Below are 26,786 nucleotides of genomic sequence, written 5' to 3'. Positions count from 1 at the left end.
CACAAGTTAAACACAAGTTAAACAATAGTTAACCAAGACTTAAACGGGTGTTAGTTCTTAAACCTAAATGTTTGTCAACATTTGATCAACAAGTTTGTCTCTAACTAGGACTTCAGGAGGTGTTAGTTCACCCTTATTAAGCAGGCTGTCTAGCAATCTCATTTTGTCGTACCTCTATTTAGCCGCCTGTTCTTGATCCTTCATTGCTATTATCTTATCCAACTTACTGACAGAACCATCATCCACATCAATACTAACTGCAGGTTTCTTTCCTTTTTTCTTGGCAGCTTTAACCCCCGGAGGCCTCATCTCGTCTCCACCAATGCTCGAAGGAGCTGAGAAATCTCCTTTAGAAGCAAGCTTAGTACGCTTATTGCTACATTCTTCATGTCGTTCTGTGATCCGTTTCTGATCATTCTTCAGTTCTCTCCAACAATGTCCAAGCATAAACGGCTTCTTCATGTCATTCTTGTAAAACTCATACGCCATGCTCACAACATCATCTTCTGATTGTCCACTCTTCCTTCTTGTACTCGCTTGTGAGTAACACCCAACAAACTTGTTGACTTGGTGTTTTATCTTACTCCACCTTGCCTTACATTGTGAAGGCCCTCTTGCGTTTGAAGTAGCATCTCCATCATGAGCTTTGTAATAGTCTGCAACCCTCTTCCAGAAACTTTGTAGTCGCTGGTCGTTGCTCACCACTGGATCTTTGCTTGTGTTTAACCAAGCGCTTATGAGATGAACATCCTCCTCTGCACTCCACCGCTTCCTACTTCCTGTGTCTCCGTCTTCATCAATCTCATCTGCTGTAACCTCGATACAATCTTCAGATTCAGATGTAGGGGTTATGTTAAGAGGCTGAGAAGAGAACCCAGGGCTAAAGTTTTTGAAGGCTGAGAAGAGAATTGATTAGTAAACTGAATAGGCTGAGAGGATTGGGTGGAAATAGGAGGAATAGGATTATCAGAACAGTTGGAGTCTTTTTGAGAATTCAAAAGATCAACAAAATTTTGATCCCAAAAACGATAAGGGTTTCTAGGATCCATTGCTTGTGTTAGTGTAAGCTGAGAGTTTAGGTTTGTGAAAGCTGAGAGTTTAGGTTTGTGAAAACGAAAGGGTTTGGAGAGATAAACGTTAAGAGTTTGGGTTAGTGTTAAACAATGGTCGTTTATATTGACCTCAAGGTTTATGTGAGCTTTAATACTAAAGGTTAGACAAAGAGAATAAAGGTTTATTTAGCTAAAGACTAATGAGTGTTTTAGTACTAAAGAGATATACTTTTCAGTATATCTCTATGAATAGACCGATTGAAACACTTTTCAGTAAATCTTCTTGGGTAAAAGTTTTCAAAAAGCTGATCTTTAAAGTCAATACTAAATTCAAACTCAATCATATAGGTTTTGGAAAATTTTACACACAAACTCAAACTCAACCACATGATCAAACAGCATAACAACACAAGGATTAAATTTAAGACACACACGGTTTTGGAAAATTTTAAACCCTTGAGCAAATTTTTAAACACACAGGTTCATCACTTATCAAATACAAAAACACACGGTTTGATGTTCAATTATTTTTACCGAACATCAAACATTCTCATCATCAAATACAAACATAACACATCAGAACAAAGACAAACATAACACTTCAATCCTTCTTAGAATCTATAACACGTAGACAAATATAACACTTAAACAATATAAAAAGCTACACATTCATCACAAACACAAACTCAAACAAAACCAAACAACAACAATGAAAGCTAGAGTAGCATACCTTTACAAGTAAGAGAATCCAATCGTGTGTCCACTTCACCTTAACCAATCTTCACCATTTATCAGCTAAACACAGTTTATGAAGCACCTTGCACAAAACATGACAACCGGATCAACATTGATCACACAATTACTTATACAAGACATAAACTAAAACATTGTACTCCTAATATTGAGAACAACACAAGGATTCAATCAACAATCTATAACAAAACAGACAAACATAAGATAACAAGAACATAAAAATGTACTAATTCTTGAAAAAACTATCAGACAATAACTCGATTAAAACATAAACCCAATCACCCTCCAAAAAAATTCTCAAAACCGATTGAACATCAAACTAATCTCCTAATCTACGCCTAATAAGTCAAATCGAAATAAAACATTTACCAATCTAACAATCAATCAATTAATCTGCAACCCTAATTATTATAGACAACAAAAGATTAATTTCAAATACATGCAATAAATCATAAAGGAGAAGACGAACCTTCTATCTCCGATTTGGTAGCCAATGGACCTCACCGTTCCCTGTAGGCTACCAGAAGAATCCTCCGCCGTCGTTGTCCTACTAAAAGGAACCGCCGTTGTTGGTAGCCGTGAGAACCGAACCGTCAACTCTCACGATTGAGCCGATCTGGAAGCCATCGCCTCCGGGTGACCAACTATCCTCCAATATAAGTCGGAAAAATCAAAGACTTAAACGGAAATCTATTGATTTTTCCGATTCGAGATGAATCGCCTCTTCAATCGTTTGTCTTCTGCGAGAGAGGAGAGAGAAAGACAGTCGGAAGAAAGAGAGAAGAAATGGGAAAGAAAAAAAAACATTTTATATTTTCGCTCTAATCTACCACAGGATGCCATGTAGCGTTCTTAACATGTTGCTAAAATTGCTTTCCACAACAGTGATCCTCACCTTCGTGGACCGAGAATTGGATTGTTTAATATTGTTTTGGGACCAAAAACATGAGTACCCATGAAAATACCCATGAGTGGAGATGCTCTTATGAAGAAGTCGTGTTCTTTATTACCTTCGGTGATAGGGTACTCTTCATATTAAATAAGTTGTCCCATTATGGCATTATTACATCATCAATAATGTCGATAATATTAAGTAGTGACAACTGACAACACGGACTTTTCAAGATATTTTTTGCTTTTATCACTAAGAAAAATATATATTTGAATCTACTCCACCTACCTGTATTTGCAGGACTGTTTGTTTTTTTCCGAATGTAAGAAGCTCATAAGATCGGATAAAGGCTGAAGCCGTATTTATCCATGAATATGCACTGTAGCTTATCAAATCAATTAAAAGCTCTGAACAAAGTTTTATGTACTATATATCAACTAATATGCACGATAGCTTATACATAATGCACGTCGTGCATATCACATGGCCTGAGGATTTCACTTAGTTCTTATAGCCAATACGGATCCAGTAAATCTTTTGTGTGTTTGTGCGAGTGATATGTTACCAACGTACAGCCAAGGCATTATTTGTATCTTTGTTTGATCCCTTTGTTATTTATTGAGCTTTTGTTTGTTTGTTTTTTTTTTTTTTTTGAAATTTAAAAATAAATTGAAAATAACTTTTGTTTGTTTTTGCTACCAGATAACCTAGGTTTCAGCCTTTCAGAATCTTTGTAAAAAATCGTTCGTAGCTAAAGAATACCACCAAATCAAGGAACAATAATTTTTTTTAACAACTATATAATATATAAGGTTAAAAATTCTTGATAACATGACTATGTTTAATTTTTTACAATTTTTTTTCTTTTAAGGAAGAGTAACAAAAGTATGTTTTTAAGGAAAACAAAGAACAAGAAACTTTGAATATGTCTACGACAAAAGTCTCCGGTCATCACTCTCACCTATCTCCGGTCATGACTCTTTCTTTACCCTAAACATCAAAAATCTCCGCTCATTTATGGTTAGATGGTGTTTTTTTTTTGTTGCTGTGGACTGTGGTATGTGCTGAAGTGTGATTTTGATAACGAGTCTTTAACTTAAACCAGCACCAAAAGACAAAACAGAATCAGCCAATAAAGAAAAAAAAACAAAACTAGTCACTGTTTTAATTTGAATTGGGCATTTTACTAAACTCTAGAAAGGTCCAGCCACCGTCAAGAGGGATCTTGAAATTAAGAGAAAATAAAAGTACGTAAAAAAAAAAAACAGAGAAATAGAATACTTGACAGTCGAAACAATATATAAAACTATTTTTTTAAATAAATAATGCGTGATGCATATACTGTATATAATACACATGTGCGTTTATATAACACTTGCCTAATAATGTGACAGATTTATTAGACCTAATATGTTTTTTGCGTTTTACACGATCGCCATGTTAATGTCAAGATTATGAGATCATGAAAGATCTCCAGCCAAGCCAACTCATGCTCTGCAATTGCATGCAAGCTCTCTGTTTTACGTTGACCTCAAAGACCCAAAGTGGCCATGTAATTTTTGTTCTCATACGATAGACATTTTATTGCTTTCAAGTTTCATATAAACACTACAAGAAAATGAATCCATTGTCACAATAAAAATATTACTACGAATCTGTAACAATTGGTGAATGGTTATAATACAATGGTCACAAATTTTTTTTAGTCACTAAAACATCACACGAGTTGCGACTAACTCATACGTATCTATTTCGTCACCAAATGTAACGATTTGTAAACGTATCTAAAATGTCACAATTGCTTACTAAAATTATCGTCCCAAATACGTTTTATTTCATGACCGAAATCACGTATCAAGTTAGTCACTATTTACGACGCCGTTGTAGTCTCAAAACGTCACACTTAGTGACTTGTTAAATGCCACTTTTCCGTCACGGTTACTAACTAAGAACATGTATCAAAACTGTCATTCCGTCTCTGATGATTACAAAAAAATCGTTGCTAATTGGTCAAAAATATCAACTAAAACATCGTCTCAAAACCATCATATGTTGTGACCAGCATAACTGTTTTAAATAAGTCACTAATTATAACAAAACTTTAGTCTCAAAATGTTACAAATGTTACTTTTCTAAGGGTTATATACAGATCTACGATTATATATAACCCTTAGAAAAGTGAAAAGCTACTCACTCCACAAGTATATACAATTATATGTAGCATTAGAAAAGTCTAATACGTTTATATACGATTATATATAACAATGATCATAATACGTTGCTAGACAAACGAGAGTAATACAAAAAAGAACAGAGCACCGAACACATAAAAATGTAAAATAAAAAACATAACAGAGCACCAAAAGATGTAAAAAACAGAGCATCAAAAGATGTAAAAAAACAGAGCATCAAAAGATTATATATATTACATCTTTTGATGCTCTGTTTTTTAAATCTTTTGGTGCTCTCTTATGTTTTTTATTTTGGTGCTCTGTTATGTTACATCTTTTGGTAATCATTACACTGATTGATCATATGAAAAAGATCACTAATGTCAGCGAAAAAAAATCAGTGTAGAATTGCAAGATCAGTGTATGTACTTAATTAACCAAAAAGAGAAAGAAAATTAAAATAAAAGACCATTATACTTTGAAGGTGAAAATATATTTATTCGCTGACATTAGTGATCCTTTTCATATGATCAATCAGTAAATACCAGAAACATTCATAAACCCTTAGTTCTAGTAGGAATCTAAACCGACTTAGCAAAGCCAACTCTCACAGTTGGTAGTTTCTCGTAGTCATAAACCGTATGAAAGGCTCGTATGAATGGCATGCCAAGTACCCTACGCAACCAAAACAACAATCAGTGATCAAAAGATATTTTTATTTATTTAACACCAAAAATTTTGATTTTGATTTTTTTTTAAAGAAAACTAACCAGAAATTATCGTTGTTCTTGAATCTACTTGTGCAGACATTTTTTGTCGTATCCTTACGTATATACTGAAAAACCAAAGTACAGAACAGAAGTCAGAGCAAAAGAAACTAAACGGAGGAAAAGAAAAATATCGGTTCAATCAACTTACATCAAGTGGACTGACTGAGTAACTCCTTTCTTCTATTGTAAAGGTTACATCAGGCAGGTTGTCGTAATTTGAGCAATCTTCTTCTGCATTGATTATATCATTAATGACCTTGATCATAGCCTGTAATTGAATAACGTCAACAGAATTAACAAATATTTGATCGTGAAACAATTAATAAATAAACTCTTTCAAAATTAGGGTTTTTTGTTTGTTTTAGCGGTGAACCAAGAATGTTCGTAGTGCCCGAGTCAACAAACACATAGCAGCCTGTAGAGCATTTATTAGTGTCTATGGTTCCGACGAATATGTTTGTCATTTGGAAATAGTGTTCAGCCTTGTCCACGGTGACGTAAACGTGCTCTCCCGTATAATGAGCTGGGTTTGTGCCTCCGAACACTATCTCTCCTCCTTCTCCAGCGTCGTTAGACCTCCCATACCATATGGAGAATATTTTATTTTCAATCTTTTCTTGTTGCATCATCGAATCCCAGACAGGACTAGTTTTTGTCGTAGAAATTTGAAGACTCCCAAGTCCAAATACCCCATCAAAGGTTGCCGTGCGAAATCGGTCCCCTTCCGGAGTAGAACGAGCCTCTGTGAAGTACTGATCAGTTATTGTAATTCCACCAACATCGACAGTGTCAATGCTTAGAAAGCCTGTGAGAGAACCTTGCCCGTACTTGAGTTCTACATTTGATCCTATTATATATACACAAATATGTTAGATCAATAAACTTTACACTATCATATATTGTTATATTTATATAAATAAATAAAAACTAAAAGGCAGATTTGAGAATTTACCGTTTGGTTTGTAAGTGCTTGATCTTTGCGCATCGTAAAGATTGTGAGGCTTCGTTCCCGGCCAATTTCCAGATGGCACCCATAGATCACTGCTTCCGGTATCAAACACGACTGTGAAACGTTGCCCCGGTGTACCAATTGTTAGTTCCCCGTAATAGATATCTCCATTCGAATTCTCAATCGGCATTCCGTTTTTGTTGAATGAAGTATCACTACAAGAAAACATGGATTTTACGACTACAATTGGCGACTATATATGTAATTGTCATTTTTGGTGACTAAGTAGTGACTATTTAGCGACTATTATACGACTACAAATATTTGGTTGTATATTAGTCGTTTTTTAACGACTGCATATCTTAGTCACTAGTTTAGTCGTATTTTAGCGACTATTTTATGACTATATTGCACACTGAAATATGTAGTTGCTAAATAGTCACCAATTTAGTGACTAATATGCGACTCATAGTAAACAGTCGCTAAGAAGTCGCATATCAATCGCTATTTAAGAAAATCATAATTTTCAAAATTTAACCCCAAACCCCAAAACCTAAATCATAAACTCTAAATCTTAGAAATTAATTCATAAGTCATAAATTCAAAACTTAACCCCAAATCATAAACCTATACCCCAAACTCTGTACTTTAAACCCTATACCTTAAATTTTAAACTTTTATAATGCATAGTATATAGAAATTAAATTATAAACCATTTAACCAAAATATAACCATAATGTGTATAAAATTAAATCTAATCTAAAACTATTTAGTGTATATATATAATTTAATACTTCCCAAAACTATTACTTATAAAATTTATTAAATTAGTTATTTTAAAATCTGAAACTAATTGTTGATTAAAAAAAAAAAAAAAAAACTTAAAACTATATCATTTAGTCTGGGCCTTGAGAGGCTTTCATATCACTTTGGATTTTGATATGAATAGAAAATTGGCCAACAAAAAAAAAAAAAAAAATCAACAAACAAAGAAACCTTCACCCTTTGTGCCTCTATTCCTCGACACTACACTTAGAAAAAAAAATCATCATCACTCTCGAAACTCTTTCGGAGAAACTCTCACTCACATTTCTTCGAATCACGATGACTCTGTCCGGCCAAACCTCCGACCGTATCTCCAGATCTAGAAGGGAAACTGGTTTCCGTGGGAGAAGGTCAGTTTTTTCTATCTCTATTTCCCCCTTTAAATCTGATTTTGGGATTAGGGTTTCTGGTCTACGTTTGTAATGACTAGACCTGGGACTTCGGTTATTTCGGTGAATTCGGTTCGGTTATTTCGGTTTTTCGGTTTTTCGGTTTTTTTGAGTTTTGAAAATCTTACCGAATTGAACCGAAATATATTTCGGTTCGGTTATTTCGGTTTCTCGGTTAATTCAGTTTTAAAATTTCAAAACCGAAATTAACCGAAATTTGATTAAAAACATGAAAAATAGGATTTTTCGGTTATTTAGAGATAATTTCGGGTTTTTCGGTTTTATTTCAAATATTTCGGTTTTTTCGGTTATTTTAGGGTAAATTCGGTTATTTTAGGGTAAATTTCGGTTTTATTAGTTTTTTTCCTAAAAAAATCAAAAAAAATCAAAAAAAAAATCGATTAACCGAAAACCGAACCGAAATAACCGAAATATTTTGGTTTTTTTGGAAAAAAAAAATTTGTACCGATCGATTCAGCCGTTATAACTGAAACCGAACCGAACACCAAAAAATATCGGTTCGGTTCTTTCGGTTCGGATTAAAATCACAGGGCTAGTAATGACCTTAATCTTCGAATTGGTTTGAAGACGACATATAAGAAGAAGAATCTGAGAGGTGAAGCGGAGGAAGATGGCATAGAAGACGAAAAAGCTAAGCGGTGGATTTATCGACGAAATTAGAAGTTGGGATCTCAAAACCGGGAAAGATCTGCTTCGATTCAAGTCGTGTGCTTCTCCGGCGCACAGCCGAAAACTTGGGTCGACTAAAGAATCTGATTTTTTTATCCCCTGTGTGATTGCAGATGAGGGAGGATAAGAAGTAGAAGAATGATGAAGGAGTAGCGCATCAATAGCTTTGTTGCCACCCGGGTATATCTCTTGTCATTTCTTTCAAATGTCTAGCTCCATCTGTTTTGGTCTCCATGGAGGTGGGTTTCTTACTTTCTTTTAAAAATCCTGGAACTGCTTTGTTATTTCATCTTTTCAGAATTCTTGAGTGCTTATGTGAAGGTACTCAAACTAAGCTCTCTAAAAGCATATCACTTCGTTCACAGAGTCACCTCAGTTTTGGTGATTTTATATGATAAAATCTGGTATGTGTGTGTGTTGGTGTTTGTGTTTGTGTCTTAGAAGCTTATGGTTTGAACATGTGATTTTTGTTTACTATATTATTTTGTTGTTTGTGATCAATAGACTGGATTTGGAGAAGCTTGAAGAAGCGGTTGGCTGGAAGGAGATAGGTAAAACCCTTATGTTTATTTTCAATTATTACTCTTGTATTACTCTTCAATTCTTTGAAGTCACATCTATTCATCTCATTGTTGCATGCGTAAACCATCTGATTCAGTGTCCTATTGTTCTTAGGTCGAAGATGATGTTTGGCTTACAGAGAAAGCCACAGCCAAGCACACTCTTAGACAGAGCTCATGATGTACAATTTTATTTCAGAGCGTAAGGTAAACTTTCATTAGTTAAGACATTTTCTTATCCTATTGTATCTTTTGCTATTAAGGTACAATATATATACTTTGCTACTTATTGCTGTGAGACTTTTATTAAATCTGTCAAAGAGTCGTTTGTTTAGAAGCCTCTGTTGTAATTTTTGTGAGGCTTTTTGTTGAATTTGTCAAGAGTTATTTGGTAATACCAATCTCTAGACACCTGTTTTATATGCACTCTTTAACTAGAGTCACCATTGTCGATCTTCTTACTCACACTCACATTTTTAAGCTAGAAGACATGTTAGTTATAGTGAATTGCTTGTCCCCATGGTTTCTCATTTCTAGTCTCGATTTTGAAATTGTGTTATATAGATAATGGGAAATGAGTACCCATGATACATTTTTTGTTTGTTTGTTCTGAAGGTACTTGAAGAAATGATTTGCTCTTGGAACATTAGTGGGAACTACCTAGGCTTCAATGATGGAATACAAAGCAATTGAGAATGTGCTACAAACCATTTATTATGTAGTTTTTCATCTATTCTTTTTCTAGTTATGTTTTTTTAGGAGGATGAAGTTTTCTTATTTTTAGTTATGATTTTTAATTTTATTTTGTAATATAATTTTCTTGTAATCATGGTTTTTAATAATAAATATAGTACTCAAAAATAATGTTTTAAAACATTATTCATAATTTAAATATATTAAAACAATTAATAAAATATATATAATTTGTATAAATACTGTATAAATACAATAATGTATAAATACTTAAATACAACTATAGTCGGTAATTAGTCGTTAATTAGTCACTAAATTTGGTGACTACATTATGACTATTTTGCGTCGTCGTAAAATAGTCGTAACGTAGTCGCTAAATTTAGTGACTATATTACGACTAAATTTACGACTATGCAAACTAGTCGTAATGTAGTCGCTATTTGGCGACTAATTTTACGACTATTTATTTTAGCGACTCTTGATTTACGACTACTGGTTTTAGTCGCTATTTAGTCGTAACACACCGTTTAGCGACTAAATAGTGACTAATAGTGCAGTCGCTATTTGCCTGTTTTCTTGTAGTGTATTACCCCTCGTCAAACCGATTCTGACTATCCCTTGCACTGAAAAAATTAAAGAGAGTTACGTTATACACTTATACGTAAACAAATGTGTATCAACAAAATCGATATAGCTAGTATGTAAAAGATCTAACAACACTACAGTTTGAAGATCTAACTACTTTATCAGAGAAAGGATCTAGCTAACCTGCGTACGACTGGAGGAGGAAGAGACAGAAATATGCAATAAGGACTCTTTTAAATTTTAGGCTATTCATCTCTCGTTTGTTTTTCTTTTGAGTTTTGCTATCTGTTTAAGTTCAACTCAATGCATCGTCTTATATAGAACTAGTTGGAAGCCTAAGGAGAGAGAACTCTAGAGTAGTTGAGAGCATTAACACTAACCTTTCATATTGACGTTCCTTTTATTTTATTTTTAATTAAGAAAATAAACCCAAATATTCCTCTATTGTTTTTGAAATGGAGGTACAGTACGTTCTTCATTGTTCACATGCTTATTGCATTTATTTGTATCGTGTTTATTCATCCCACAAACAAATAAGACTCATCAAAGTATATGACAAATGAAACAACGATACCAAAAACATACATATAATGTAACCCCCAAACAAAAACAAATGTGCATGTTTATTGTAGTTATCATGCCAACAATTACGTACACGAATATATATATATATATAACTATTTGTAAAGTTGTCAATCATCAACAAAAAAAAACATTATGTTTTGTATTCTAGCATGGTTTTACATTTAGGAATTTTATTTTAAATATTGAGCTTTATTTTTCATGATTTTTTTTTGGTCAAAGTTTATTTTTTGTGATGTTGAATACAAGTAACAATTTCCCCCAACTTAAAAAAATAAAATAAAAATATGCCACCAAAAAAATCGATCATTCAACTTAATTAAAAAGCATAATATCACGAAAAAGCAGCAAGGGTTAGTATACATAATCAAAATATATAATTCAATTTCGTTTTTCCTATTTTCTTTTAAAAAAGAAAATACTATACAATTCAGTGAACAAGGATGTAATTTGGTAATTGTTGATATTTCACACATAAACCAACTCGCAAACAACCAAAAACATATAAAAAGATGGTAGGGTCTTACCTCCATTTACTCGAGGAAACCCAAAACGTCATACCTCTCTACTGCCTTACATGGTAACTTTTGAGTAATATTACATTTTGATTGGCTGGCATATAAGAGAATAAGTGATCAAAAAAGTCTGTCAGACTTGAAGGAAAAATATAGATAAGTAATAAGTTTTGAGGCTTTATTTGGAAAGAGAATATGTAGCGAACCTAGTAGAAACAAGAAGAAGAAGATAAAAAAGCTTAACAATAACCGGAGTCTCTAGCTTTGGTGGTAAAGGACCTTCAGCTGAAGTATCCGCCATCACGAGTTTGAACCCTGGCCACTGCAGAATTCACATACGAGCTGCAGCGTTTCAGGAGCCGACACGTGGAATGCCATTTGGCCGCCCACGTGGCTAGTCCAAGCAAACCGATTTATTTCGGGAAGCGTTGGGATACCTGGGTTATAAAAAAAAAAAAAAGCTTAACAAAATAAACGTATCACTGTCACATAGTGGCCTGATATTTCAAAACTCCAGCGAGAGTAACATAGAGGCTGGTATGACTTTTTTATGTTGACTGACACAGACATATATTCCTTATGTAGTTTACGTAAAACTTTGTTTTTGACTTCTCTGCGACTTGAGTTTCAACGAGTAGTTTTTTTAAGAAAAAGGCATTTTCGCACTATTTTTTACTTTTTTAGTTTTCTTTTCTGTTCTTTCTCGTGCACTAAAGAGTTAGATCATGAAAAGTTTATTTTACCACATTCGTTTGCAAAATTATGCACATGAACAACATTGGGACTATGGATATTAGATTATTTTAGCTTGGCAAACTGAATCACAAAGCGGATTTCTTTAGCCCTCAATTCATTGCACTTTCGTAATAACTGTATGCATCATTCTAATAATTATGAACCGATATTGTAATTCAATATCCGTCATTATGTTTATTACATTGCTGACCACGATTGATATAAGATATAGAAAGTTCACAAAATTTAATTTCATGAGACAAATTAAAAAATTAGAAAACTAGTTTTAGTGAAACTGAACGAACACATTGAGACTATGGATATTAGATTCTTCTTCTTTTTATTTTTCTTCACTTGGTTGCGCATTTGTCCTTCGTCATTAATATTTTAGATACAAAAAAAGACCTTGATCAATATTGTATATATAGTCTCATAATAATATAAGTCACAAAATAAAATTTTATAGAACATAAACTCGTAAAAAAGTCACAGAGTACAATTATATACTAATTTCTGTTAATTATAAATATTTTGTAGAAGAATGAAATCTAAAATTAAATTATTAATATACACTTATATTAAATAAATAAATAATATTTGATAAAAAAAATATAGAAATGTTATAAGAATGCAGGAATTGTTAAAAACTTGTAAAACAAAATCATTCTAAAACTGTATAGTTTTCATTGTAAATGTGTGGAAATAGTTGTGGATATATTTCATTGGCAAAAAAAACTGAATTATTGTGGATCAACACGAGTTCAATGGTTTGTGGTTTTAAATTTGTTTAAAAATGAAAAACAGTTAGTTGGTAAAAAAAACTGCAGATGAAATTCATATTTCTCATCCAGTTCTCAGCAAGGATCACTTATTCCCTGAATCTTCAAAACCTATAGAAGACATGGATCAACACGAGTTTCCCTTCCCTACGTCGAGCATAGATCCTCACCGCCTCTTGCAAACACAAGTACACAACTAAGTTTTACTTGAATCTTCTACAACCAATAGTGTTGTTCCTACAAATTGAAGATTTTGGCTTTTAGAGATGAAATTTTAGTTCATACAAATAGGAATAAAGCATAATTAAGATTTATGGATGTTGACCTGTTAGAGCTAAGTGTTAGTAATTTGTTAAATCGAAATTAATTTTAAGTTAGGTGACATGGATTTGCGATAAGTCTTTGCATGAAACGGGGATAAAATGGACACATTTTTTTTCTGAGTACTTGATAAATTTTATAACTGTGATGAAACGCACCGCTCCATTTTAAAGACCCAAGAACGTTGCGTTTTAACGAGACAAACCAAACACCAAAGTGCGGCGTTTCAATTAAAGTCTTATTTTTTGGCTCTTTCCTTTCGTAACAAGCAGTCGTTGAAATGGCCAATGAGGAAGGCAAACATGCACACACAATTTTAATTTTTTTTCTATACATCTCTCTGTCTATTCAATTTTAATATTTAATATTTAATATTTAACCGGCATATTTTATTAAGATGCTATATTAATTGTTAAGAATCTTTAAAAGGAAAATAGAAAGTGGCTAGAGGGATATAAATTATATTTTTTCCACATAATAAAAAATAAAAAGAAAATTTTCTTTTTCGATAATGATCTAAGGAATGGTACGATCATATACGTTATAACATTCTGTAATATTCTATTGACCTAGCCGGCCGTCATCATCTAGCGAGAGAGAGTAGAAGAAAGAAGAGGAAATCGATGGTAATAAAAATAAGAAGAAGAAGGGACATGTGCAAAAGCCACAAACTAATGCCGGAGATTCCTTTTGATCTCGTGATAGAGATTCTCACGAGACTTCCTGCTAAATCCCTTATGAGGTTCAAATCCGTCTCAAAGGTCTGGTCATCCTTGATTCGTTCCCGAACTTTCACCAATCGTTTGATAAGGGTTTCATCATCCGCACCGCGTCTATACGTGACTTTGAGCTTCTTGGAAAATAGCCACCGCAAAACTAAATTACTATCTTCGTCATCTTCTCCTAGCTCTGACATTACTACTACTATGTCTTCCTTTGTAATTGACCAAGATTTGACCATCCCATCGATGAAAGGCTACTACTTCTCTCACGTGTTTCGCGGCTTGATGTGCTTTGTAAAAGAGCCAGGTGTGCAAATATACAACACCACCACTAGACAACTTGTTGTCTTACCCGACATAGAAGAATCCAACATCTTAGTTGAAGACCACATGAATAAAAAGATCATGTATTGTATCGGACATGATCCCGTTCATGATCAATATAAAGTGGTTTGTATAGTTGCAAGACCTGGTGAGGGGTATGGAGAGCTCAGAACGTGGCTGACAGAGTATTGGGTCTTCATACTAGAAGGAAATGAATCAAGTCGATGGAGAAAAATTGCATGCCCTTCTCCTCATCTTCCTATAACAGGAATATTAAATACCAATGAGTGTATGCATTACCTCGCTTGGATACGGGTGCTTGATCCTATGCTTGTGAGTTTCGACTTTAGTTCTGAAGAAATCAGTATGCTTCAAGCACCTGAAGATATCTGTTGGCTTAAATCTGATCCGATAAAATACTATGGAAGAGTAGCTCTTTTAGACCATTTCGATCTTGGAAGGGAAGGTACGATGAACCTATGGGTTATGGAAGACGGAGAGAAGAATATGTGGTCGAAGAAGACTTTAGTGGTGCATCCTTCTCAAATGGATATAGTCAAGAGCATTAGTTTGAGAGTCGAAGATACAACTAGAAACAATGAGGTTATATTGGTACCTCAAAATATAAACTATACTCAAACCGGCAAGGTTATCGTGGAACCTCAAGATACATCTCTTTTATACTTTTTTCTCTATGATCTACAAAAGAATCTGATGAGAAAAGTTGAAATCAAAGAAACACCATATCAAACTACTGTTTGGGATGTTGTTGGATTAGACAATGTTGAGAACTTCATGTATCTGTAAGTTCATGAAGCTTCAATATTTTGTTTAATTTTGTGTTTTTTCCGAAACACTTTATTTAGGTTTTAAATAAATAAACAAAAGACAAAAAAAAAACAAATTCTTTTTTCGGTTATTTCTTTAAGATAAGACATCTTCAAGTAAACAATTTGAGAAAAAAAAAAGGATGTGAGATTTTAATTGACCAGGTTTTCATTGACTTTCTATGGTGGAAGAAGCATAGGCCACAAAGGGTATGAGATTAGTGATGGATGTTTTTTTTTAGAATTGTAACTCTGTATTTAGTATTTAGTGACTTAGTCATTCTTTTCAAAAAAAAATTTAACATAAAAAAAAAATGGAAAATCTAGGACTTAAAAAGGGTAAGACAAAACAAGGCATATTTTAAATTTCCTTCATATATGTAAATCATCATTTGCCCCCAAAAAAAAAATGTCATATCATCATCAGATAGAGGTTTCGCGTGCATTTAATAGCCTATACGCTAAAGGAACCAAATTAACGAACAAACACTAGTGTAGAGTTTCATCACACCAATCAATAGTGTGCAGAGTATTGAAATGAATACAGACACATCACACACAATCAATAGAGTTCAAAGATTTAATGTGAAAACGAGAGGTTTTTGTACTCTGAGGCCTCGTTCAGTCCAGATAAGTTTTACTGTTTGTTGGCTTATCCGCTACCAGAGTTACCTGTAGAGAAACTAATAAGTTAGGGACAAACACCAAAGCTAAACAACTACTATAAAAAGAGGAAAGCTTAGATATTTACCAAGTGTTCTTCTTCTACGAGAGTCAACCCAAGGTGGCCTTTCTTGTAAATGAGCCATTTTTTGTAATCCTCTCGATCTTTTTTAGTCCAGGTCTTGGCGTTCATGTCAGGGCAGCGGTAAAGATTCTTAGGGACACTATCACGAATGCGCTTTTCCTCTATGCGCATCATCTTGTATGCTGTCTCATTAGCTATCACCTCTGGCATCTCCTCTTTATCTCCTTGGGTATTGACATCCTTCCTTTTTCTTTCAACTTTCAAACATCAAAAATAACATTAAACAAAACAGTGTTCAGCAGACTATAAAATTTACCATGAATCAGAATCAAACAAGAAAACGATTGACCTCAGTACTTCATTCCAACAAAATCAAGTATCATAACAAAGGAGTTCATACCAGTGTTTGGTGCATTAGGAGAAGCAGCAGCTTTCTTAACCGTAGACGAAACAGAGGCTGCAAAAACAGTCCAAGAGAATCAGTAGCTTAAAGAAATCAAGCTTGACTAACATTCAAAATCTAGAGGGGAACACATAAACGAACTTAGCACTTGGCTGAAACAGTTTTTGGTGGTGCATTAGGAGAAGCTTTTGGTGGTGCATTAGGAAGAGGCAGCAACATTCTTATTCTTGGCTGAAGCAGATCCTGCAGGAAAAGTCCAAGTGAATCACTAGCTTAAAGAAATCAAGTTTGAGTAACACTCAAAATCTTAAGGGTCGGGGAACACATAAACGAACTTAGCACTTTATTGAAACAAAATCTGGTAGCATAACTAAGAAGAACATACCACTTTTTGGTGCATTGAGAGAAGCAGAAACATTCTTATTCTTGGATAAAGTAGAGGCTGCAAAAACAGCTCAACAAAATCATACTTGTGGTACCAAAACAATCTTAGTAAACTCAACAATTGATTTAAAAAACACTAGTAACAAAACTAAGAAGATCATGCCACTCTTTGGTGAACTGAGAGAAGCAGCATCATTCTTATTCTTGGATGAAACAGAGGCTGCAAAAACAGCTCAACAAAATCAGACTTGTGGTACCAAAACAATCTTAGTAAACTCAACAATTGATTTAAAAAACACTAGTAACAAAACTAAGAAGATCATACCACTCTTTGGTGAACTGAGAGAAGCAGCATCATTCTTAGTCTTTGATGAAGCAGAGGCTGCAAAAACAGCTTAACAGAATCAGACTTGTGGTACCAACACAATCTTAGTAAACTCAACACTCGATTTTTAAAAAACTAGTAACAAAACTAGAACATCATACCACTTTTTGGTGAACTGAGAGAAGAAGAAGCAGCATTCTTATTCTTGGATGAAGCAGAGGCTGCAAAACAGTTCAAAGGGATTCAGTAGTTTAAGAAAATGAGAACTTGCATTATAACATTAACTTTAATAATCACATCATACAAGCTAACAACAATCAAGTCAAAACTCGAAGAATCTCAAATATAACACCACAATTCATCTACACTCCAAACTGGTGAGTAAACCAACTCAGATTAGCTACAATCAAATCTCTTAATAACAAATTTGACGCATATTAATCATAATCATTCAAACAAGCTCTCAGATCAACCAAGAAATCAAGTTGAATTATGAGATGCATCAAATCAAATACATCAATATCATGCTCCAAAACCACGTTTGAAGCAAAATAAAGCAGAAACAAAGTTTCGAAATCGTCACAACAAACCTCAAAACCAGAAGCTTGATCAAAAACAGGCGAAATCAAATTTACACACCTAATTAAACACTAAATTCGACAAATGAACCAAACCTAAACAATACAAACATGAATTAAAGAGCGTAATCGTTCCCCAAACGAGCTTGAATCTAAGCTTAATCACTCGAAATATGTAGTCTAATGAGCTTCGATCAAACATAATCAAAACCAGAAATCCGAAATTGAAGATCAATCAAACTCTAAGAAAAATGAGAAAGCAGAGACGGATCAAAATACCAGACGAAGGTGGAGGTGAGTTTCGTTTTCCCTTATCCATTGCTCCAGAAGAATTGCAGAAGAATCGAGAGAAGAGAGATCGTTCGAATTCGAAATTAGAGAGACAAACAGAGAAAATGGAGAAGTCGTGAAATTTTACGTGAGCGGGAAGAGAGTCTTAACAAACAATTTTCAGATTAAAATATTATACTATGATGTAGTAGCGTATCTTGGAAAAATATCTAATTGCCACGTTGGCATTAGAAGCTAGCTCTGACTGTATACAACTCCCAGGTTCGATCGAAGCCCAATTTTGTTTTATTTAAAGGTTCGAGTAGTTTTTTACAAGGCAAAATTGCAACACACATGCACAATTTTAATTTTTTTTGTTCTACATCATTTTTTAAAATTCGATACAAAAATAGACATTTCTTCCTTTTAGAACATTTAAAATAATCATCACATTTAAAACAAATTAAAATGATCGATCGAATTAGAGTAAAAAATACCATATCTATGACTATGGCCAAAAAGAGTACATATGGATGATATATAGGCCTTGATTGGAACAACTGTTAATGGAGCATGAGCAGTATGCTATTAATATATTAATAATGATATATGATTGATACAACTGTTAGCATTTAGACATAAAATTACAAAATTAGACATTTTAAATATACAAATATAGATTTTGTTGTTAATGAAATAGTTTAAACTACTTATTTTGAAAAACAAATTAAAACATCTTATAAGCATAATATCAAATGAAACAATAACTTATGAATATTAAAATAAATGAAACAAATCATACGAAAAATAGTTTGTAAGCATAAAAACATATAAAACATAATCTCAAAATTATTAATAACTAATGTCGAGCAGCCCAAATACTTTCTGCAATATTGTTTCGGATCCCATTCATATATGCATCTCCTGTAGGTTCATAATGTGTGTTTTCGTTTTCGGGTACGTCATCTAAATCAAAAGGATTCAATGTTTCTTCTTCCATCGTTTCGTACTCATCTGAATCATAAGCCTGCAACATATAAAATATCAATAAGAGTGAAACTATTTTTACAAGAAACTAATAAATTATAAAATGTATATTGTCACTGTCTAATTAATTAGAAATTACCGCAATGAGTTGATCCCACCAGTCAGGGCTCATGTCAAGCTCTCCAAACTCATTGAATCCCACCCCTGTGACGTTCTTTGTGACACGTTTATAGATATCATATTGCTTTCTTAAATGCTCTAGCCGAGTTTTAATTTTTTTCCATTGCAAGTCCAAACCAAACCGTTTCAAAAATCCTGCTCGTATGTTCTGTCTTCCCATTTCACTAAAACATGTACCTCTCCAGTATCCTTTATCTTTCTCACCACTGGCTAACACTAGCATCTCATGACTCATTTCATGGGTCCACATAAATTTTGGCTAAACCAACCCAAAAATATAAATAATACATAAACTTCAACCACCACACAAACCAAAAAAACTCAACATGTACGTAAAACATATATACTCATACCTTGCTTGTTGGTTGCACACGTTCTTCTTGATTCGACATGTTGAAACTGTTTACAATATTATTATATGTTATATTTCTGGCTTTGACAAAAAATGTTGTGAGACGTTGCATTAAAAAACAAAAAGGTAATAATAGATGAGAAACAATGAAAACCATCATCTTCAAGAAAAACAACAAGACATCTTCGTACCCTTTGCATCATATATGAATATACACAAGAAATTTGGCTATAAGATTAAAAAAATGGAAGAGTTGCTTTTCAACTTACGAGGTTTGCTGCTGCAGACTTTTCTCTGATGCGTTTTCTTTAGGGTTAGGTCAAAAATATTATTGTGCATTTATAGTAAACTCTAGGTGATTAATGAGGGTAAAATTGTATTTTAATAACTTTAAAACCATTATGCTTGGGAAATGCTTCATTTAGAAGCATTGGGCTATAAAGTATTTAAAAGCCTTTTATGCTCCATTTATGCTCTTTTTATGCTTTCTAAACAAAACATGATTGGCTTTCTAAAATCTATATGCTCACTTATATACACTACCAATCAAGGCCATAGTCTATTGGACTTTGTCTAAATCATTATCCAAAAATATTAACTAAATATGGAAAGCTTAATTGTATTCCATTTTAGTTGACCTAAAAATATTGAAGAATTAAATTATTATATAAAAAAATACATCATGAAATAAACAAAGTAGTCAGAACATTTGATTCAAAAACTCAAAGTGAAAATATATGAATAGAAAGAAATATTGTTAGTTCTTGAACTATAATCTAAATAGATAGAACAATATAGGTACAAAAGACTCTTCCACTAAAATAAATGGTTGGTTGTTTGAATCTATTAAATACTTGAAAATATTATTTTGTAAATGCTTGGAAATATTTATATTCTTTTGTATAAAATATGTTTTACATATTTTTAATATCTAATCTGAAACAAACAGTTTTTGTGGTACCTTTGGCTTATATGGAAGCATAAATGAAGAGAAAAGAATTAAACTTGGACGATAGATCCAGTTGTGTGAGAAAGACCGAGAAAGCTTTGCACGCCAGTGTAACTCAAACCCTGCAATTTTTAATGAGTTTATGGAAGAAACATTGAATAAGAATCATAAATCACAACAGAGAAGACTGAATTTTTTTTTTAACTCACATACAGTATGTGAGCCAAAGCAACACAAGGAGGCTGAACAACTGATGGCTCCTCTTGCGTTGTTCACTATCAGCTCTTTGTTGAACAATCCTCTGTATAATAAAGAAGAACCACATTGGTCAAATCTTAAAAAACAGGTCTTGTTAGTGTTCATCTTTCTTGTTTGTGAAATTAGCGTCGTACGTACCTTGTCTTCTCCGTGAGAGGCATGTTGACGACTACAACGTTGCATTGAGGGAGCATTTCGTTTATATCCTTAACGTACTTAGCTCCAATCTCTTTCTCCAGCTCTGGTGCCATCTGAAGCCGGTCATGGTACAATAAGTTGTAGCAAAAGCTTCCCGTGACTTCAGCCATAGATTCTTGGCCCCATTTATAAGTAAAGAGTGGCATCAAAAGAACCATAGATTTGCATTTATAGTTTGTGTTATGCAATATACAAAAACAGAACCAAGATCTTCAAAGGAATATACATACCGCAGTCATGGCCTTCTTTTGTCATTAGTGAGTGACAATGTACTGATGTCCTTGTGATTCAAGCCAGTCGCGGATTCCTAAGGCATTCTCGACGCAGCCAAGGAAGTTAGTTAGGGTTATTGTAGCAGAAAACTCCAACAATCTTTTTGCTATCACCAGAAGATGCCTGTTCCATAAGCCAAGTTCATGAAGCTATTTAAACCAATTTCACATAACAAACTAATTTCAGTTTATTCCTGATTTTGGATCCCATTTGGCGACAGTAATGAACCAATACAACTAACTTGTGCAAACAGAACAGTAAAATCAAGAGAGAGAACTCTTTTATCATATCAATTTTCTCATGATTCCGAAAATATCTCAACAAGAAGTAATATTCAAAAAAGAAATCTAATCAAAACTTAGCTTCTACTTACGATTTCTGAATCCTACCCAAAATTTTCCACAAATCTATCACATACTTATTGTTAAAATCCAAGAAACATAATCAAATTGTCAAATCTATCTCGATCCATTATAGAAGAGTAGTCTCAGAGACAGAGAAATCAAACCTGGGATCGAATTGAGATATAATTCTTCATCTATGGATTTGAAAGCCAATAGAGATTATCAATTTGAAGGAATCGGAGACGAGAGAGCGTCCAGAGAGATAATCGAACAAAAACAAAAAAAAAACAAAATGAATCCAATCACAAGTTGACACAAGTTTTTTTTTTTTTGGCAAACATTTCATTATCATTAAAATTAAAAAGTCTCAACCTCTACAGGAAAAAGTACGTCCAAAGCAAAGTAAATGAAACAACAAATGCCAAAAAACACCATCAAACAAGTACAATCTCAACAGTTTCTTGATAGATCGCATCCATAATAACCCAAAGGGTTACAAACTCTACGACATAGGTAAAGGGGACCATCAGCCGGGAGGAGGAACCTTGCAATACCGACGAGTCACGAGCATCCAAACCCCTCCAAACAAGGGGGAATTTCGGGAAGATAAGATCAAGTTCAGCCAAAGAAGCATCAAACCAAGAGCATCCAGTAAAGCAAACTTCTTTAGTTAGGAAGTCCTTGCTGAAACCATAAGGAGGAGGAAACAAAGCCTCCAAAGACACTAACATTAAACAGTCAGCAAAAGCTGAACGAGAACAGTCTTGAACAACAATCCCCGCTTCTACTTCAAGCAGAACGGTTAACACAATAATCCCTGTAACACTACCACTAAACACAAGTGAAGTATATGGGAGGATAAAAGGCTCCATTAAGGAGAGATGAGAGCTACTAAAGCCCCGATAAACCAGGTGAACTGGTCGGTTGTCTAGACTCAAAGGCCTTTGTCCAAGCTGGCACAAGACAAGTTTTAACAAAGCCAAAATCGAGATAGAATCCGCATACTGCGGTAAATGATCGCATCAAAGCAATAAGGGTGCTGAAAAAAGCATTAGAGCCACATCCGAATTCCACAAATCAGAGCCACAAACCTTCCCATCTTAGAAGAGTTAGAGGAAGAGTGAGAGCATACCTGGGGGAATATCGGGGGAGGTAAGGTGAGGGCAACCCAACTTGCAAAGGGAGGCTCAATGGGAAGCATCAATGGTCGGAAGGAGAAGGGGCTTCGCCGGCGGCAGAAGCTAGGTATGGCGGAGGAGAGAAGGATGTTGAGCGAATCACTTGCTCTGAAAGAAGTGAGATTCAGCGGCTGGACAAGAGATTCACCAAAGGAAAAATAGATCTGAGGGTCTGGTGGGTCCGGTGGCGTCGGCGGAGATGGAGGCTCTGGCGGTGGTGCACGAGGGGGCCTCAGGACGAGGAAGGCGACCGAAGACATCGGTAAGTGACGAGAATGGCTCGAAGTCGACAGAATCAAGGAAATCATCTCCTGTGAAAAACCTCACCAGAGAACGGTAAAAGAGATCCACCAAAGAGAGAACACACCTTAGCAAACACGAGTCAGGAGAGGAGATTAACGGAGAAGCATCGCCGGAAGAAACAAACCATTTCGTTGAAGGAGCGGCTTCTTGGGTTTTGTGCCTGAGAGAAAAACTTTAGGGCGAACTAGTACACCACCTTGATAGAGAGAGAATTTTAATAAATATGACTTACACCCACAAGTTTCTAAATGAATCTAAAACGTCTAATTTAACGATCGATCCTTACCAAAATCAAGCTATTATTAGCAACTTTAAAAGACATTGATAAGATTCGTTAATGGAGATGGTGTTAGAAGACAACAATCAACAAACAAGATCTTAGAAGCAGACGATCAATTCTAGGAAGGAAAAAAATGCAAAATCAAAGCCAAACTATAAATAATGATTTTGCAAAGCTATTTTTGTAATATCGAATTCGCCTAGAGAGTGGCTTTGATACTTACTAATCCATTTGTACTATTTCGAGTTCGAGTATGGCATATCGCAAAAGTCATACTTGTTAGTTTTTTTAAATTTCCCATGCTCGGTTGGTATCATTTTTTATATATATAAGAAAACACATGAAAGAAAAAGAGAAAGGCAAAGTGTTTTTTTAATTCATATTAGATCTACAATAACCAACAAAATATGAATTTAAAGAGAAACAATAAAAAATAAACCAGCCGGATTTTAAAAAAAAAAAAAAAAAAAAAAACAAGCAAGAAAACGATCTAAAAATCATGTTATCTTAAACCTTTTAACAAAAAAAATAATAATAATCATGTTATCCCATATTGGCAAAGTTGTGAAGAGTAACTTATGTATGGTAATGAAGAAAGCAACTTATGTATGGTGATGATAAAATATTAACCTCGGGCACCTATAATTTGTTTACTAATAATGATTATTTATTTTTACCATCTAAGATTTTAAAAAAATATGATTATTATAAAATTTAGAAACTGCAAAAATTTTATGAAGAATATCATTTTCATTGATTTTTATATATATACACTCCTTTTGTTTTACAAAGAGGGTTATTTTATATTTTGAAAACATTATTCATACTAATTTTTTAATTATATTCTTAATCTAAAACTATTAAAAACCATTTATTAAATAAAAACATATATGTATATTTCATTGTTTTCGTAATATGTGTGAAATGTGTCAAAATGACACTTTTGTGAAAAGTGCAAAAAAAGCAAAAAAAAAACACAAATGGTTACTAAATCCACTATATATAATTTTTATTTAATATTTCAGAAAATAGATAATAAAAATTTATACTAGTTACTCAAAATTAATTTGTTATAAGAAAAATGAAAGAAACAATATGTTTTGGTATATAATGAAAGGAAGAAAAGAAATGTAAAACATAATCATACGAAAATATGAAATAAGTCAACAATATGAAAGATGTTTTGTATATAAAGACTGTCGCCGGAGATTCCTTTTGATCTCGTGATAGAGATTCTCAGGAGACTCCTGGCTAAATCCCTTGTGAAGTTCAAATCCGTCTCAAAGCTTATAAGACCATTCAAGGTAGAAGTCAGTCCAAGAAGTCAAGCCCAATGTGTATTGCAAGCCCAAAGCCCATGTATCTTAGATATTTCCCATCGGCATGTTCATAAGGGAGTTCTTAGCATTTTGATGGAAAAAAATAAATCAGAATAAAAGAAAAAATCTAAGAACCCCCTTATATAGTATACTCATTTGTGATCTAAGAGACTATACGTGTCACTTATTTGTTGGCTAAAACAAAATATCGACCGATTATTTTCCTTCCTCCTCTCCATCTCTCTGTCTCTTTCTCTAGATCGAAGTCGAATTGGCAATGGAAGAAGATGAAATCAAAGAAGATGGAATCAGAGGACAATCAGGTCGGAGGAGGTGCGATGGAGATTGAATCGGCGGAGGCTAATCGGAGGGTTTTGAATCGAGGAGAATGTTGTCGAGATTGTTCAAAGCTGGTGATAAGGTTTTGTTGAATCTCGTTAACAAGAAAGACTTTCACATGGCGTCAAGGAATCAGGAAAATTCTTCTCCCAGAGTAAAAGAGCTTTACGACCTCTGCAAGGAGACTTTCACTGGCAAAGCTCCTTCTCCTGCTTCCATGGCTGTCCAAAAACTATGCTCTGTCTTGGGTATATCTTTCTTTCTTTCTTCTTCTGTCTCTGTTTGATTTTCATGGATTGCATTTTCTGCTGGTTTTGATTGAATGGGTGATATACATATATTGGTAGTCATTTAGAAAGATTTGGTTAAAACTGTTTTAGATTGGTTTCATTGGATTTTGAATAAACGTGGGAATAGCTCAATTAATTTGTGAATTCCACTAAATCTGGGCAATTGCGAATTCACAATTTGAAGTTGTTAGTCTCAGAGTTGCAAAGGTTGTAACTTTTATGTACTAATAGACTATTTAGGAGCAGAGGTGTGATCTCTTCTGATGGGTTTGATTCTGTTTGTCCCATCTTTTTCAGGTAGAGGCACAAGACGCTACGGAGCTAAAGCACAAGAGACTCGTCAAGTTGTTGGGATACTGTTTCGATGAAGATGAAAGGCTTCTTGTTTCAGAGTTCATGCCTAATGATACTCTTGCTAAGTGTTTGTTCCATCGTATGATTCCTTCTCTCTTCATCTTCTTCTTTTGTGAATCTGAGGTTAAAGACGCTGCATTGTTGGTTTATGTGACATGTTTTGTTTTAAAGATGGTGTTAAAGTATATGCTGTTATAGAATCGATTGCAACAGAACTAGCTAGCATCTTCTCTGTTTTGAATCTGGAGGCAAGTAATATTGGTGATTTATGTGTCACATTAAACATTGGTGAATCTGAGGTTTGTGTGTCAAGAACTCATGATTGTGCATGTAGAATTGATTGAAACAGAACTTATTAGCATTCTCGGTTTTAATTCTGAAGTCATAGAGAGGCGACATTGGTGGTTTAAGTAGCATGGTTGTGCTTTGGATTCTTAATGAAAAAAACTTTTATATGACTAGCATGTATAAATGTCTCTGCTTTTGTGGAATGTTTTACAACAGAACTTGTATCTGCTTCAAGAGAACCCAACTCTCAAAGAAGCGAAGAGAGAAACATTAGAGGCAACATGTATCAAAGCTGAAACACAAAGAAGACAAAGAAGAAGCTTCTTCAAATGCTATGGAAATGGAAGACAAAGCCAGCGTTGATGGTCATGTCTCAGCACTGTCCAAGCTAACCACTGCAGACACAAGACCTTTGTTCCACGATCTGTTCATAGGGAGCCTGGTCCAAATTTCTGGTACCAGACCAACAAATTGGGTTTGTTCTCCCATTCTTTACTGTTTTAAAAACACACTCAACCAAAACACAGCTTGTTTAGAAACATAACCTAAAAATTTGGCACAAATCAATATTACATTAATCATTTTCCCCATTTATGAATTGCACTTCTATTATAATATGTATTAATGTTTTTATTATGTTTTGTATGTTTGAAAATTAATTAAATGCAATATTTTCTATTTTTATAAATTCTTAAATGTTTATACATTTATACCACTTCTATTCTATTTAAAATTTATAAATTTCAAAAACAATATTTTCAAAAATAAGAGACCAAAAATTAGAATCAACCATTGGAGAAGAAATTGTTTACTAAGAGATTATGAGTTCTTATATTCAAAACAATACACAATTAATTCATATCAAAAAGTGTTTAACATCCTCCTTATAAGAACCCACCGATAATCTTGCCCTTAGGGTTTCCTTAGAAACTGATATAAATATAATTGTTATGTGAGCAAGAAATGTAACCTTGAGAGTTGTATTTTTTTTTTTTTTTTTTTTTTGTAAAAAACCTTGAGAGTTGTATTGAGACAACTCTCCTTCCCATTTA

The 26,786-nt window shown here is 33.8% G+C and overlaps 3 protein-coding genes, 3 long non-coding RNA genes and 1 pseudogene across 25 annotated transcripts; 3 read left to right on the top strand and 4 right to left on the bottom strand.

Annotated features, from left to right (window-relative positions):
* Window positions 1-5,449: 5,449 nt before the first annotated feature.
* Window positions 5,450-6,777, bottom strand: LOC104727896 (uncharacterized). Its single transcript, XM_087472355.1, has 5 exons — window positions 6,591-6,777; window positions 6,142-6,485; window positions 5,787-5,906; window positions 5,639-5,703; window positions 5,450-5,543 (listed from the first exon to the last, which is right to left on the bottom strand). The coding sequence occupies exons 1-5, from the start codon at window positions 6,775-6,777 to the stop codon at window positions 5,450-5,452; spliced, it is 810 nt and encodes a 269-aa protein (XP_087328481.1).
* Window positions 6,778-7,606: 829 nt separating this feature from the next.
* On the top strand, window positions 7,607-9,912 carry LOC104723045 (uncharacterized). Its single transcript, XR_015570637.1, has 6 exons — window positions 7,607-7,762; window positions 8,390-8,671; window positions 8,790-8,895; window positions 8,996-9,042; window positions 9,167-9,258; window positions 9,667-9,912. It is a non-coding gene; the product is annotated as an uncharacterized LOC104723045 (long non-coding RNA).
* A 5-nt stretch (window positions 9,913-9,917) lies between these two features.
* On the bottom strand, window positions 9,918-10,595 carry LOC147933859 (uncharacterized). The gene is made up of 2 exons (XR_015570638.1): window positions 10,513-10,595; window positions 9,918-10,367 (listed from the first exon to the last, which is right to left on the bottom strand). It is a non-coding gene; the product is annotated as an uncharacterized LOC147933859 (long non-coding RNA).
* Window positions 10,596-13,884: 3,289 nt separating this feature from the next.
* On the top strand, window positions 13,885-15,114 carry LOC104727895 (F-box/kelch-repeat protein At4g19930-like). Its single transcript, XM_019231839.2, has one exon. It carries the CDS (start codon window positions 13,885-13,887, stop codon window positions 15,112-15,114), a length of 1,230 nt encoding a protein of 409 aa, XP_019087384.2.
* A 3,441-nt stretch (window positions 15,115-18,555) lies between these two features.
* LOC104723044 (formate dehydrogenase, chloroplastic/mitochondrial-like) lies at window positions 18,556-22,654 on the bottom strand. Of its 18 annotated transcripts, none has more exons than XM_087475816.1 (9): window positions 22,516-22,654; window positions 21,548-21,577; window positions 20,997-21,162; window positions 20,707-20,881; window positions 20,524-20,611; window positions 20,323-20,432; window positions 19,363-19,408; window positions 18,969-19,268; window positions 18,556-18,869 (listed from the first exon to the last, which is right to left on the bottom strand). In XM_087475816.1, exons 7-9 carry the CDS (start codon window positions 19,399-19,401, stop codon window positions 18,702-18,704), a joined length of 507 nt encoding a protein of 168 aa, XP_087331942.1. In that variant the 5' UTR covers window positions 19,402-19,408; window positions 20,323-20,432; window positions 20,524-20,611; window positions 20,707-20,881; window positions 20,997-21,162; window positions 21,548-21,577; window positions 22,516-22,654; the 3' UTR covers window positions 18,556-18,701. The 18 variants fall into 17 exon arrangements, with proteins under 18 accessions (XP_010439639.1, XP_087331942.1, XP_087331950.1 ...); XM_010441337.3 differs by having other exon boundaries at window positions 20,520-20,611; XM_010441338.2 differs by having other exon boundaries at window positions 20,520-20,611; window positions 20,707-20,819.
* LOC147933858 (uncharacterized) lies at window positions 21,732-22,869 on the bottom strand (annotated as a pseudogene). Its single transcript, XR_015572765.1, has one exon. The product of XR_015572765.1 is annotated as an uncharacterized LOC147933858 (transcript).
* Window positions 22,870-24,591: 1,722 nt separating this feature from the next.
* Window positions 24,592-26,440, top strand: LOC147933857 (uncharacterized). Of its 2 annotated transcripts, XR_015570402.1 has the most exons (3): window positions 24,592-25,050; window positions 25,390-25,525; window positions 25,951-26,440. It is a non-coding gene; the product is annotated as an uncharacterized LOC147933857 (long non-coding RNA). The 2 variants fall into 2 exon arrangements; XR_015570403.1 differs by lacking the exon at window positions 25,390-25,525 and having other exon boundaries at window positions 25,970-26,440.
* The last annotated feature ends 346 nt before the right edge of the window (window positions 26,441-26,786 follow it).

The sequence above is a fragment of the Camelina sativa genome, chromosome 11 (assembly GCF_030686135.1).
Source record: "Camelina sativa cultivar CO46 ecotype springtype chromosome 11, ASM3068613v1".
NCBI lineage: Eukaryota > Viridiplantae > Streptophyta > Magnoliopsida > Brassicales > Brassicaceae > Camelina > Camelina sativa.
This window is presented reverse-complemented; position numbering and strand designations above follow the sequence as displayed.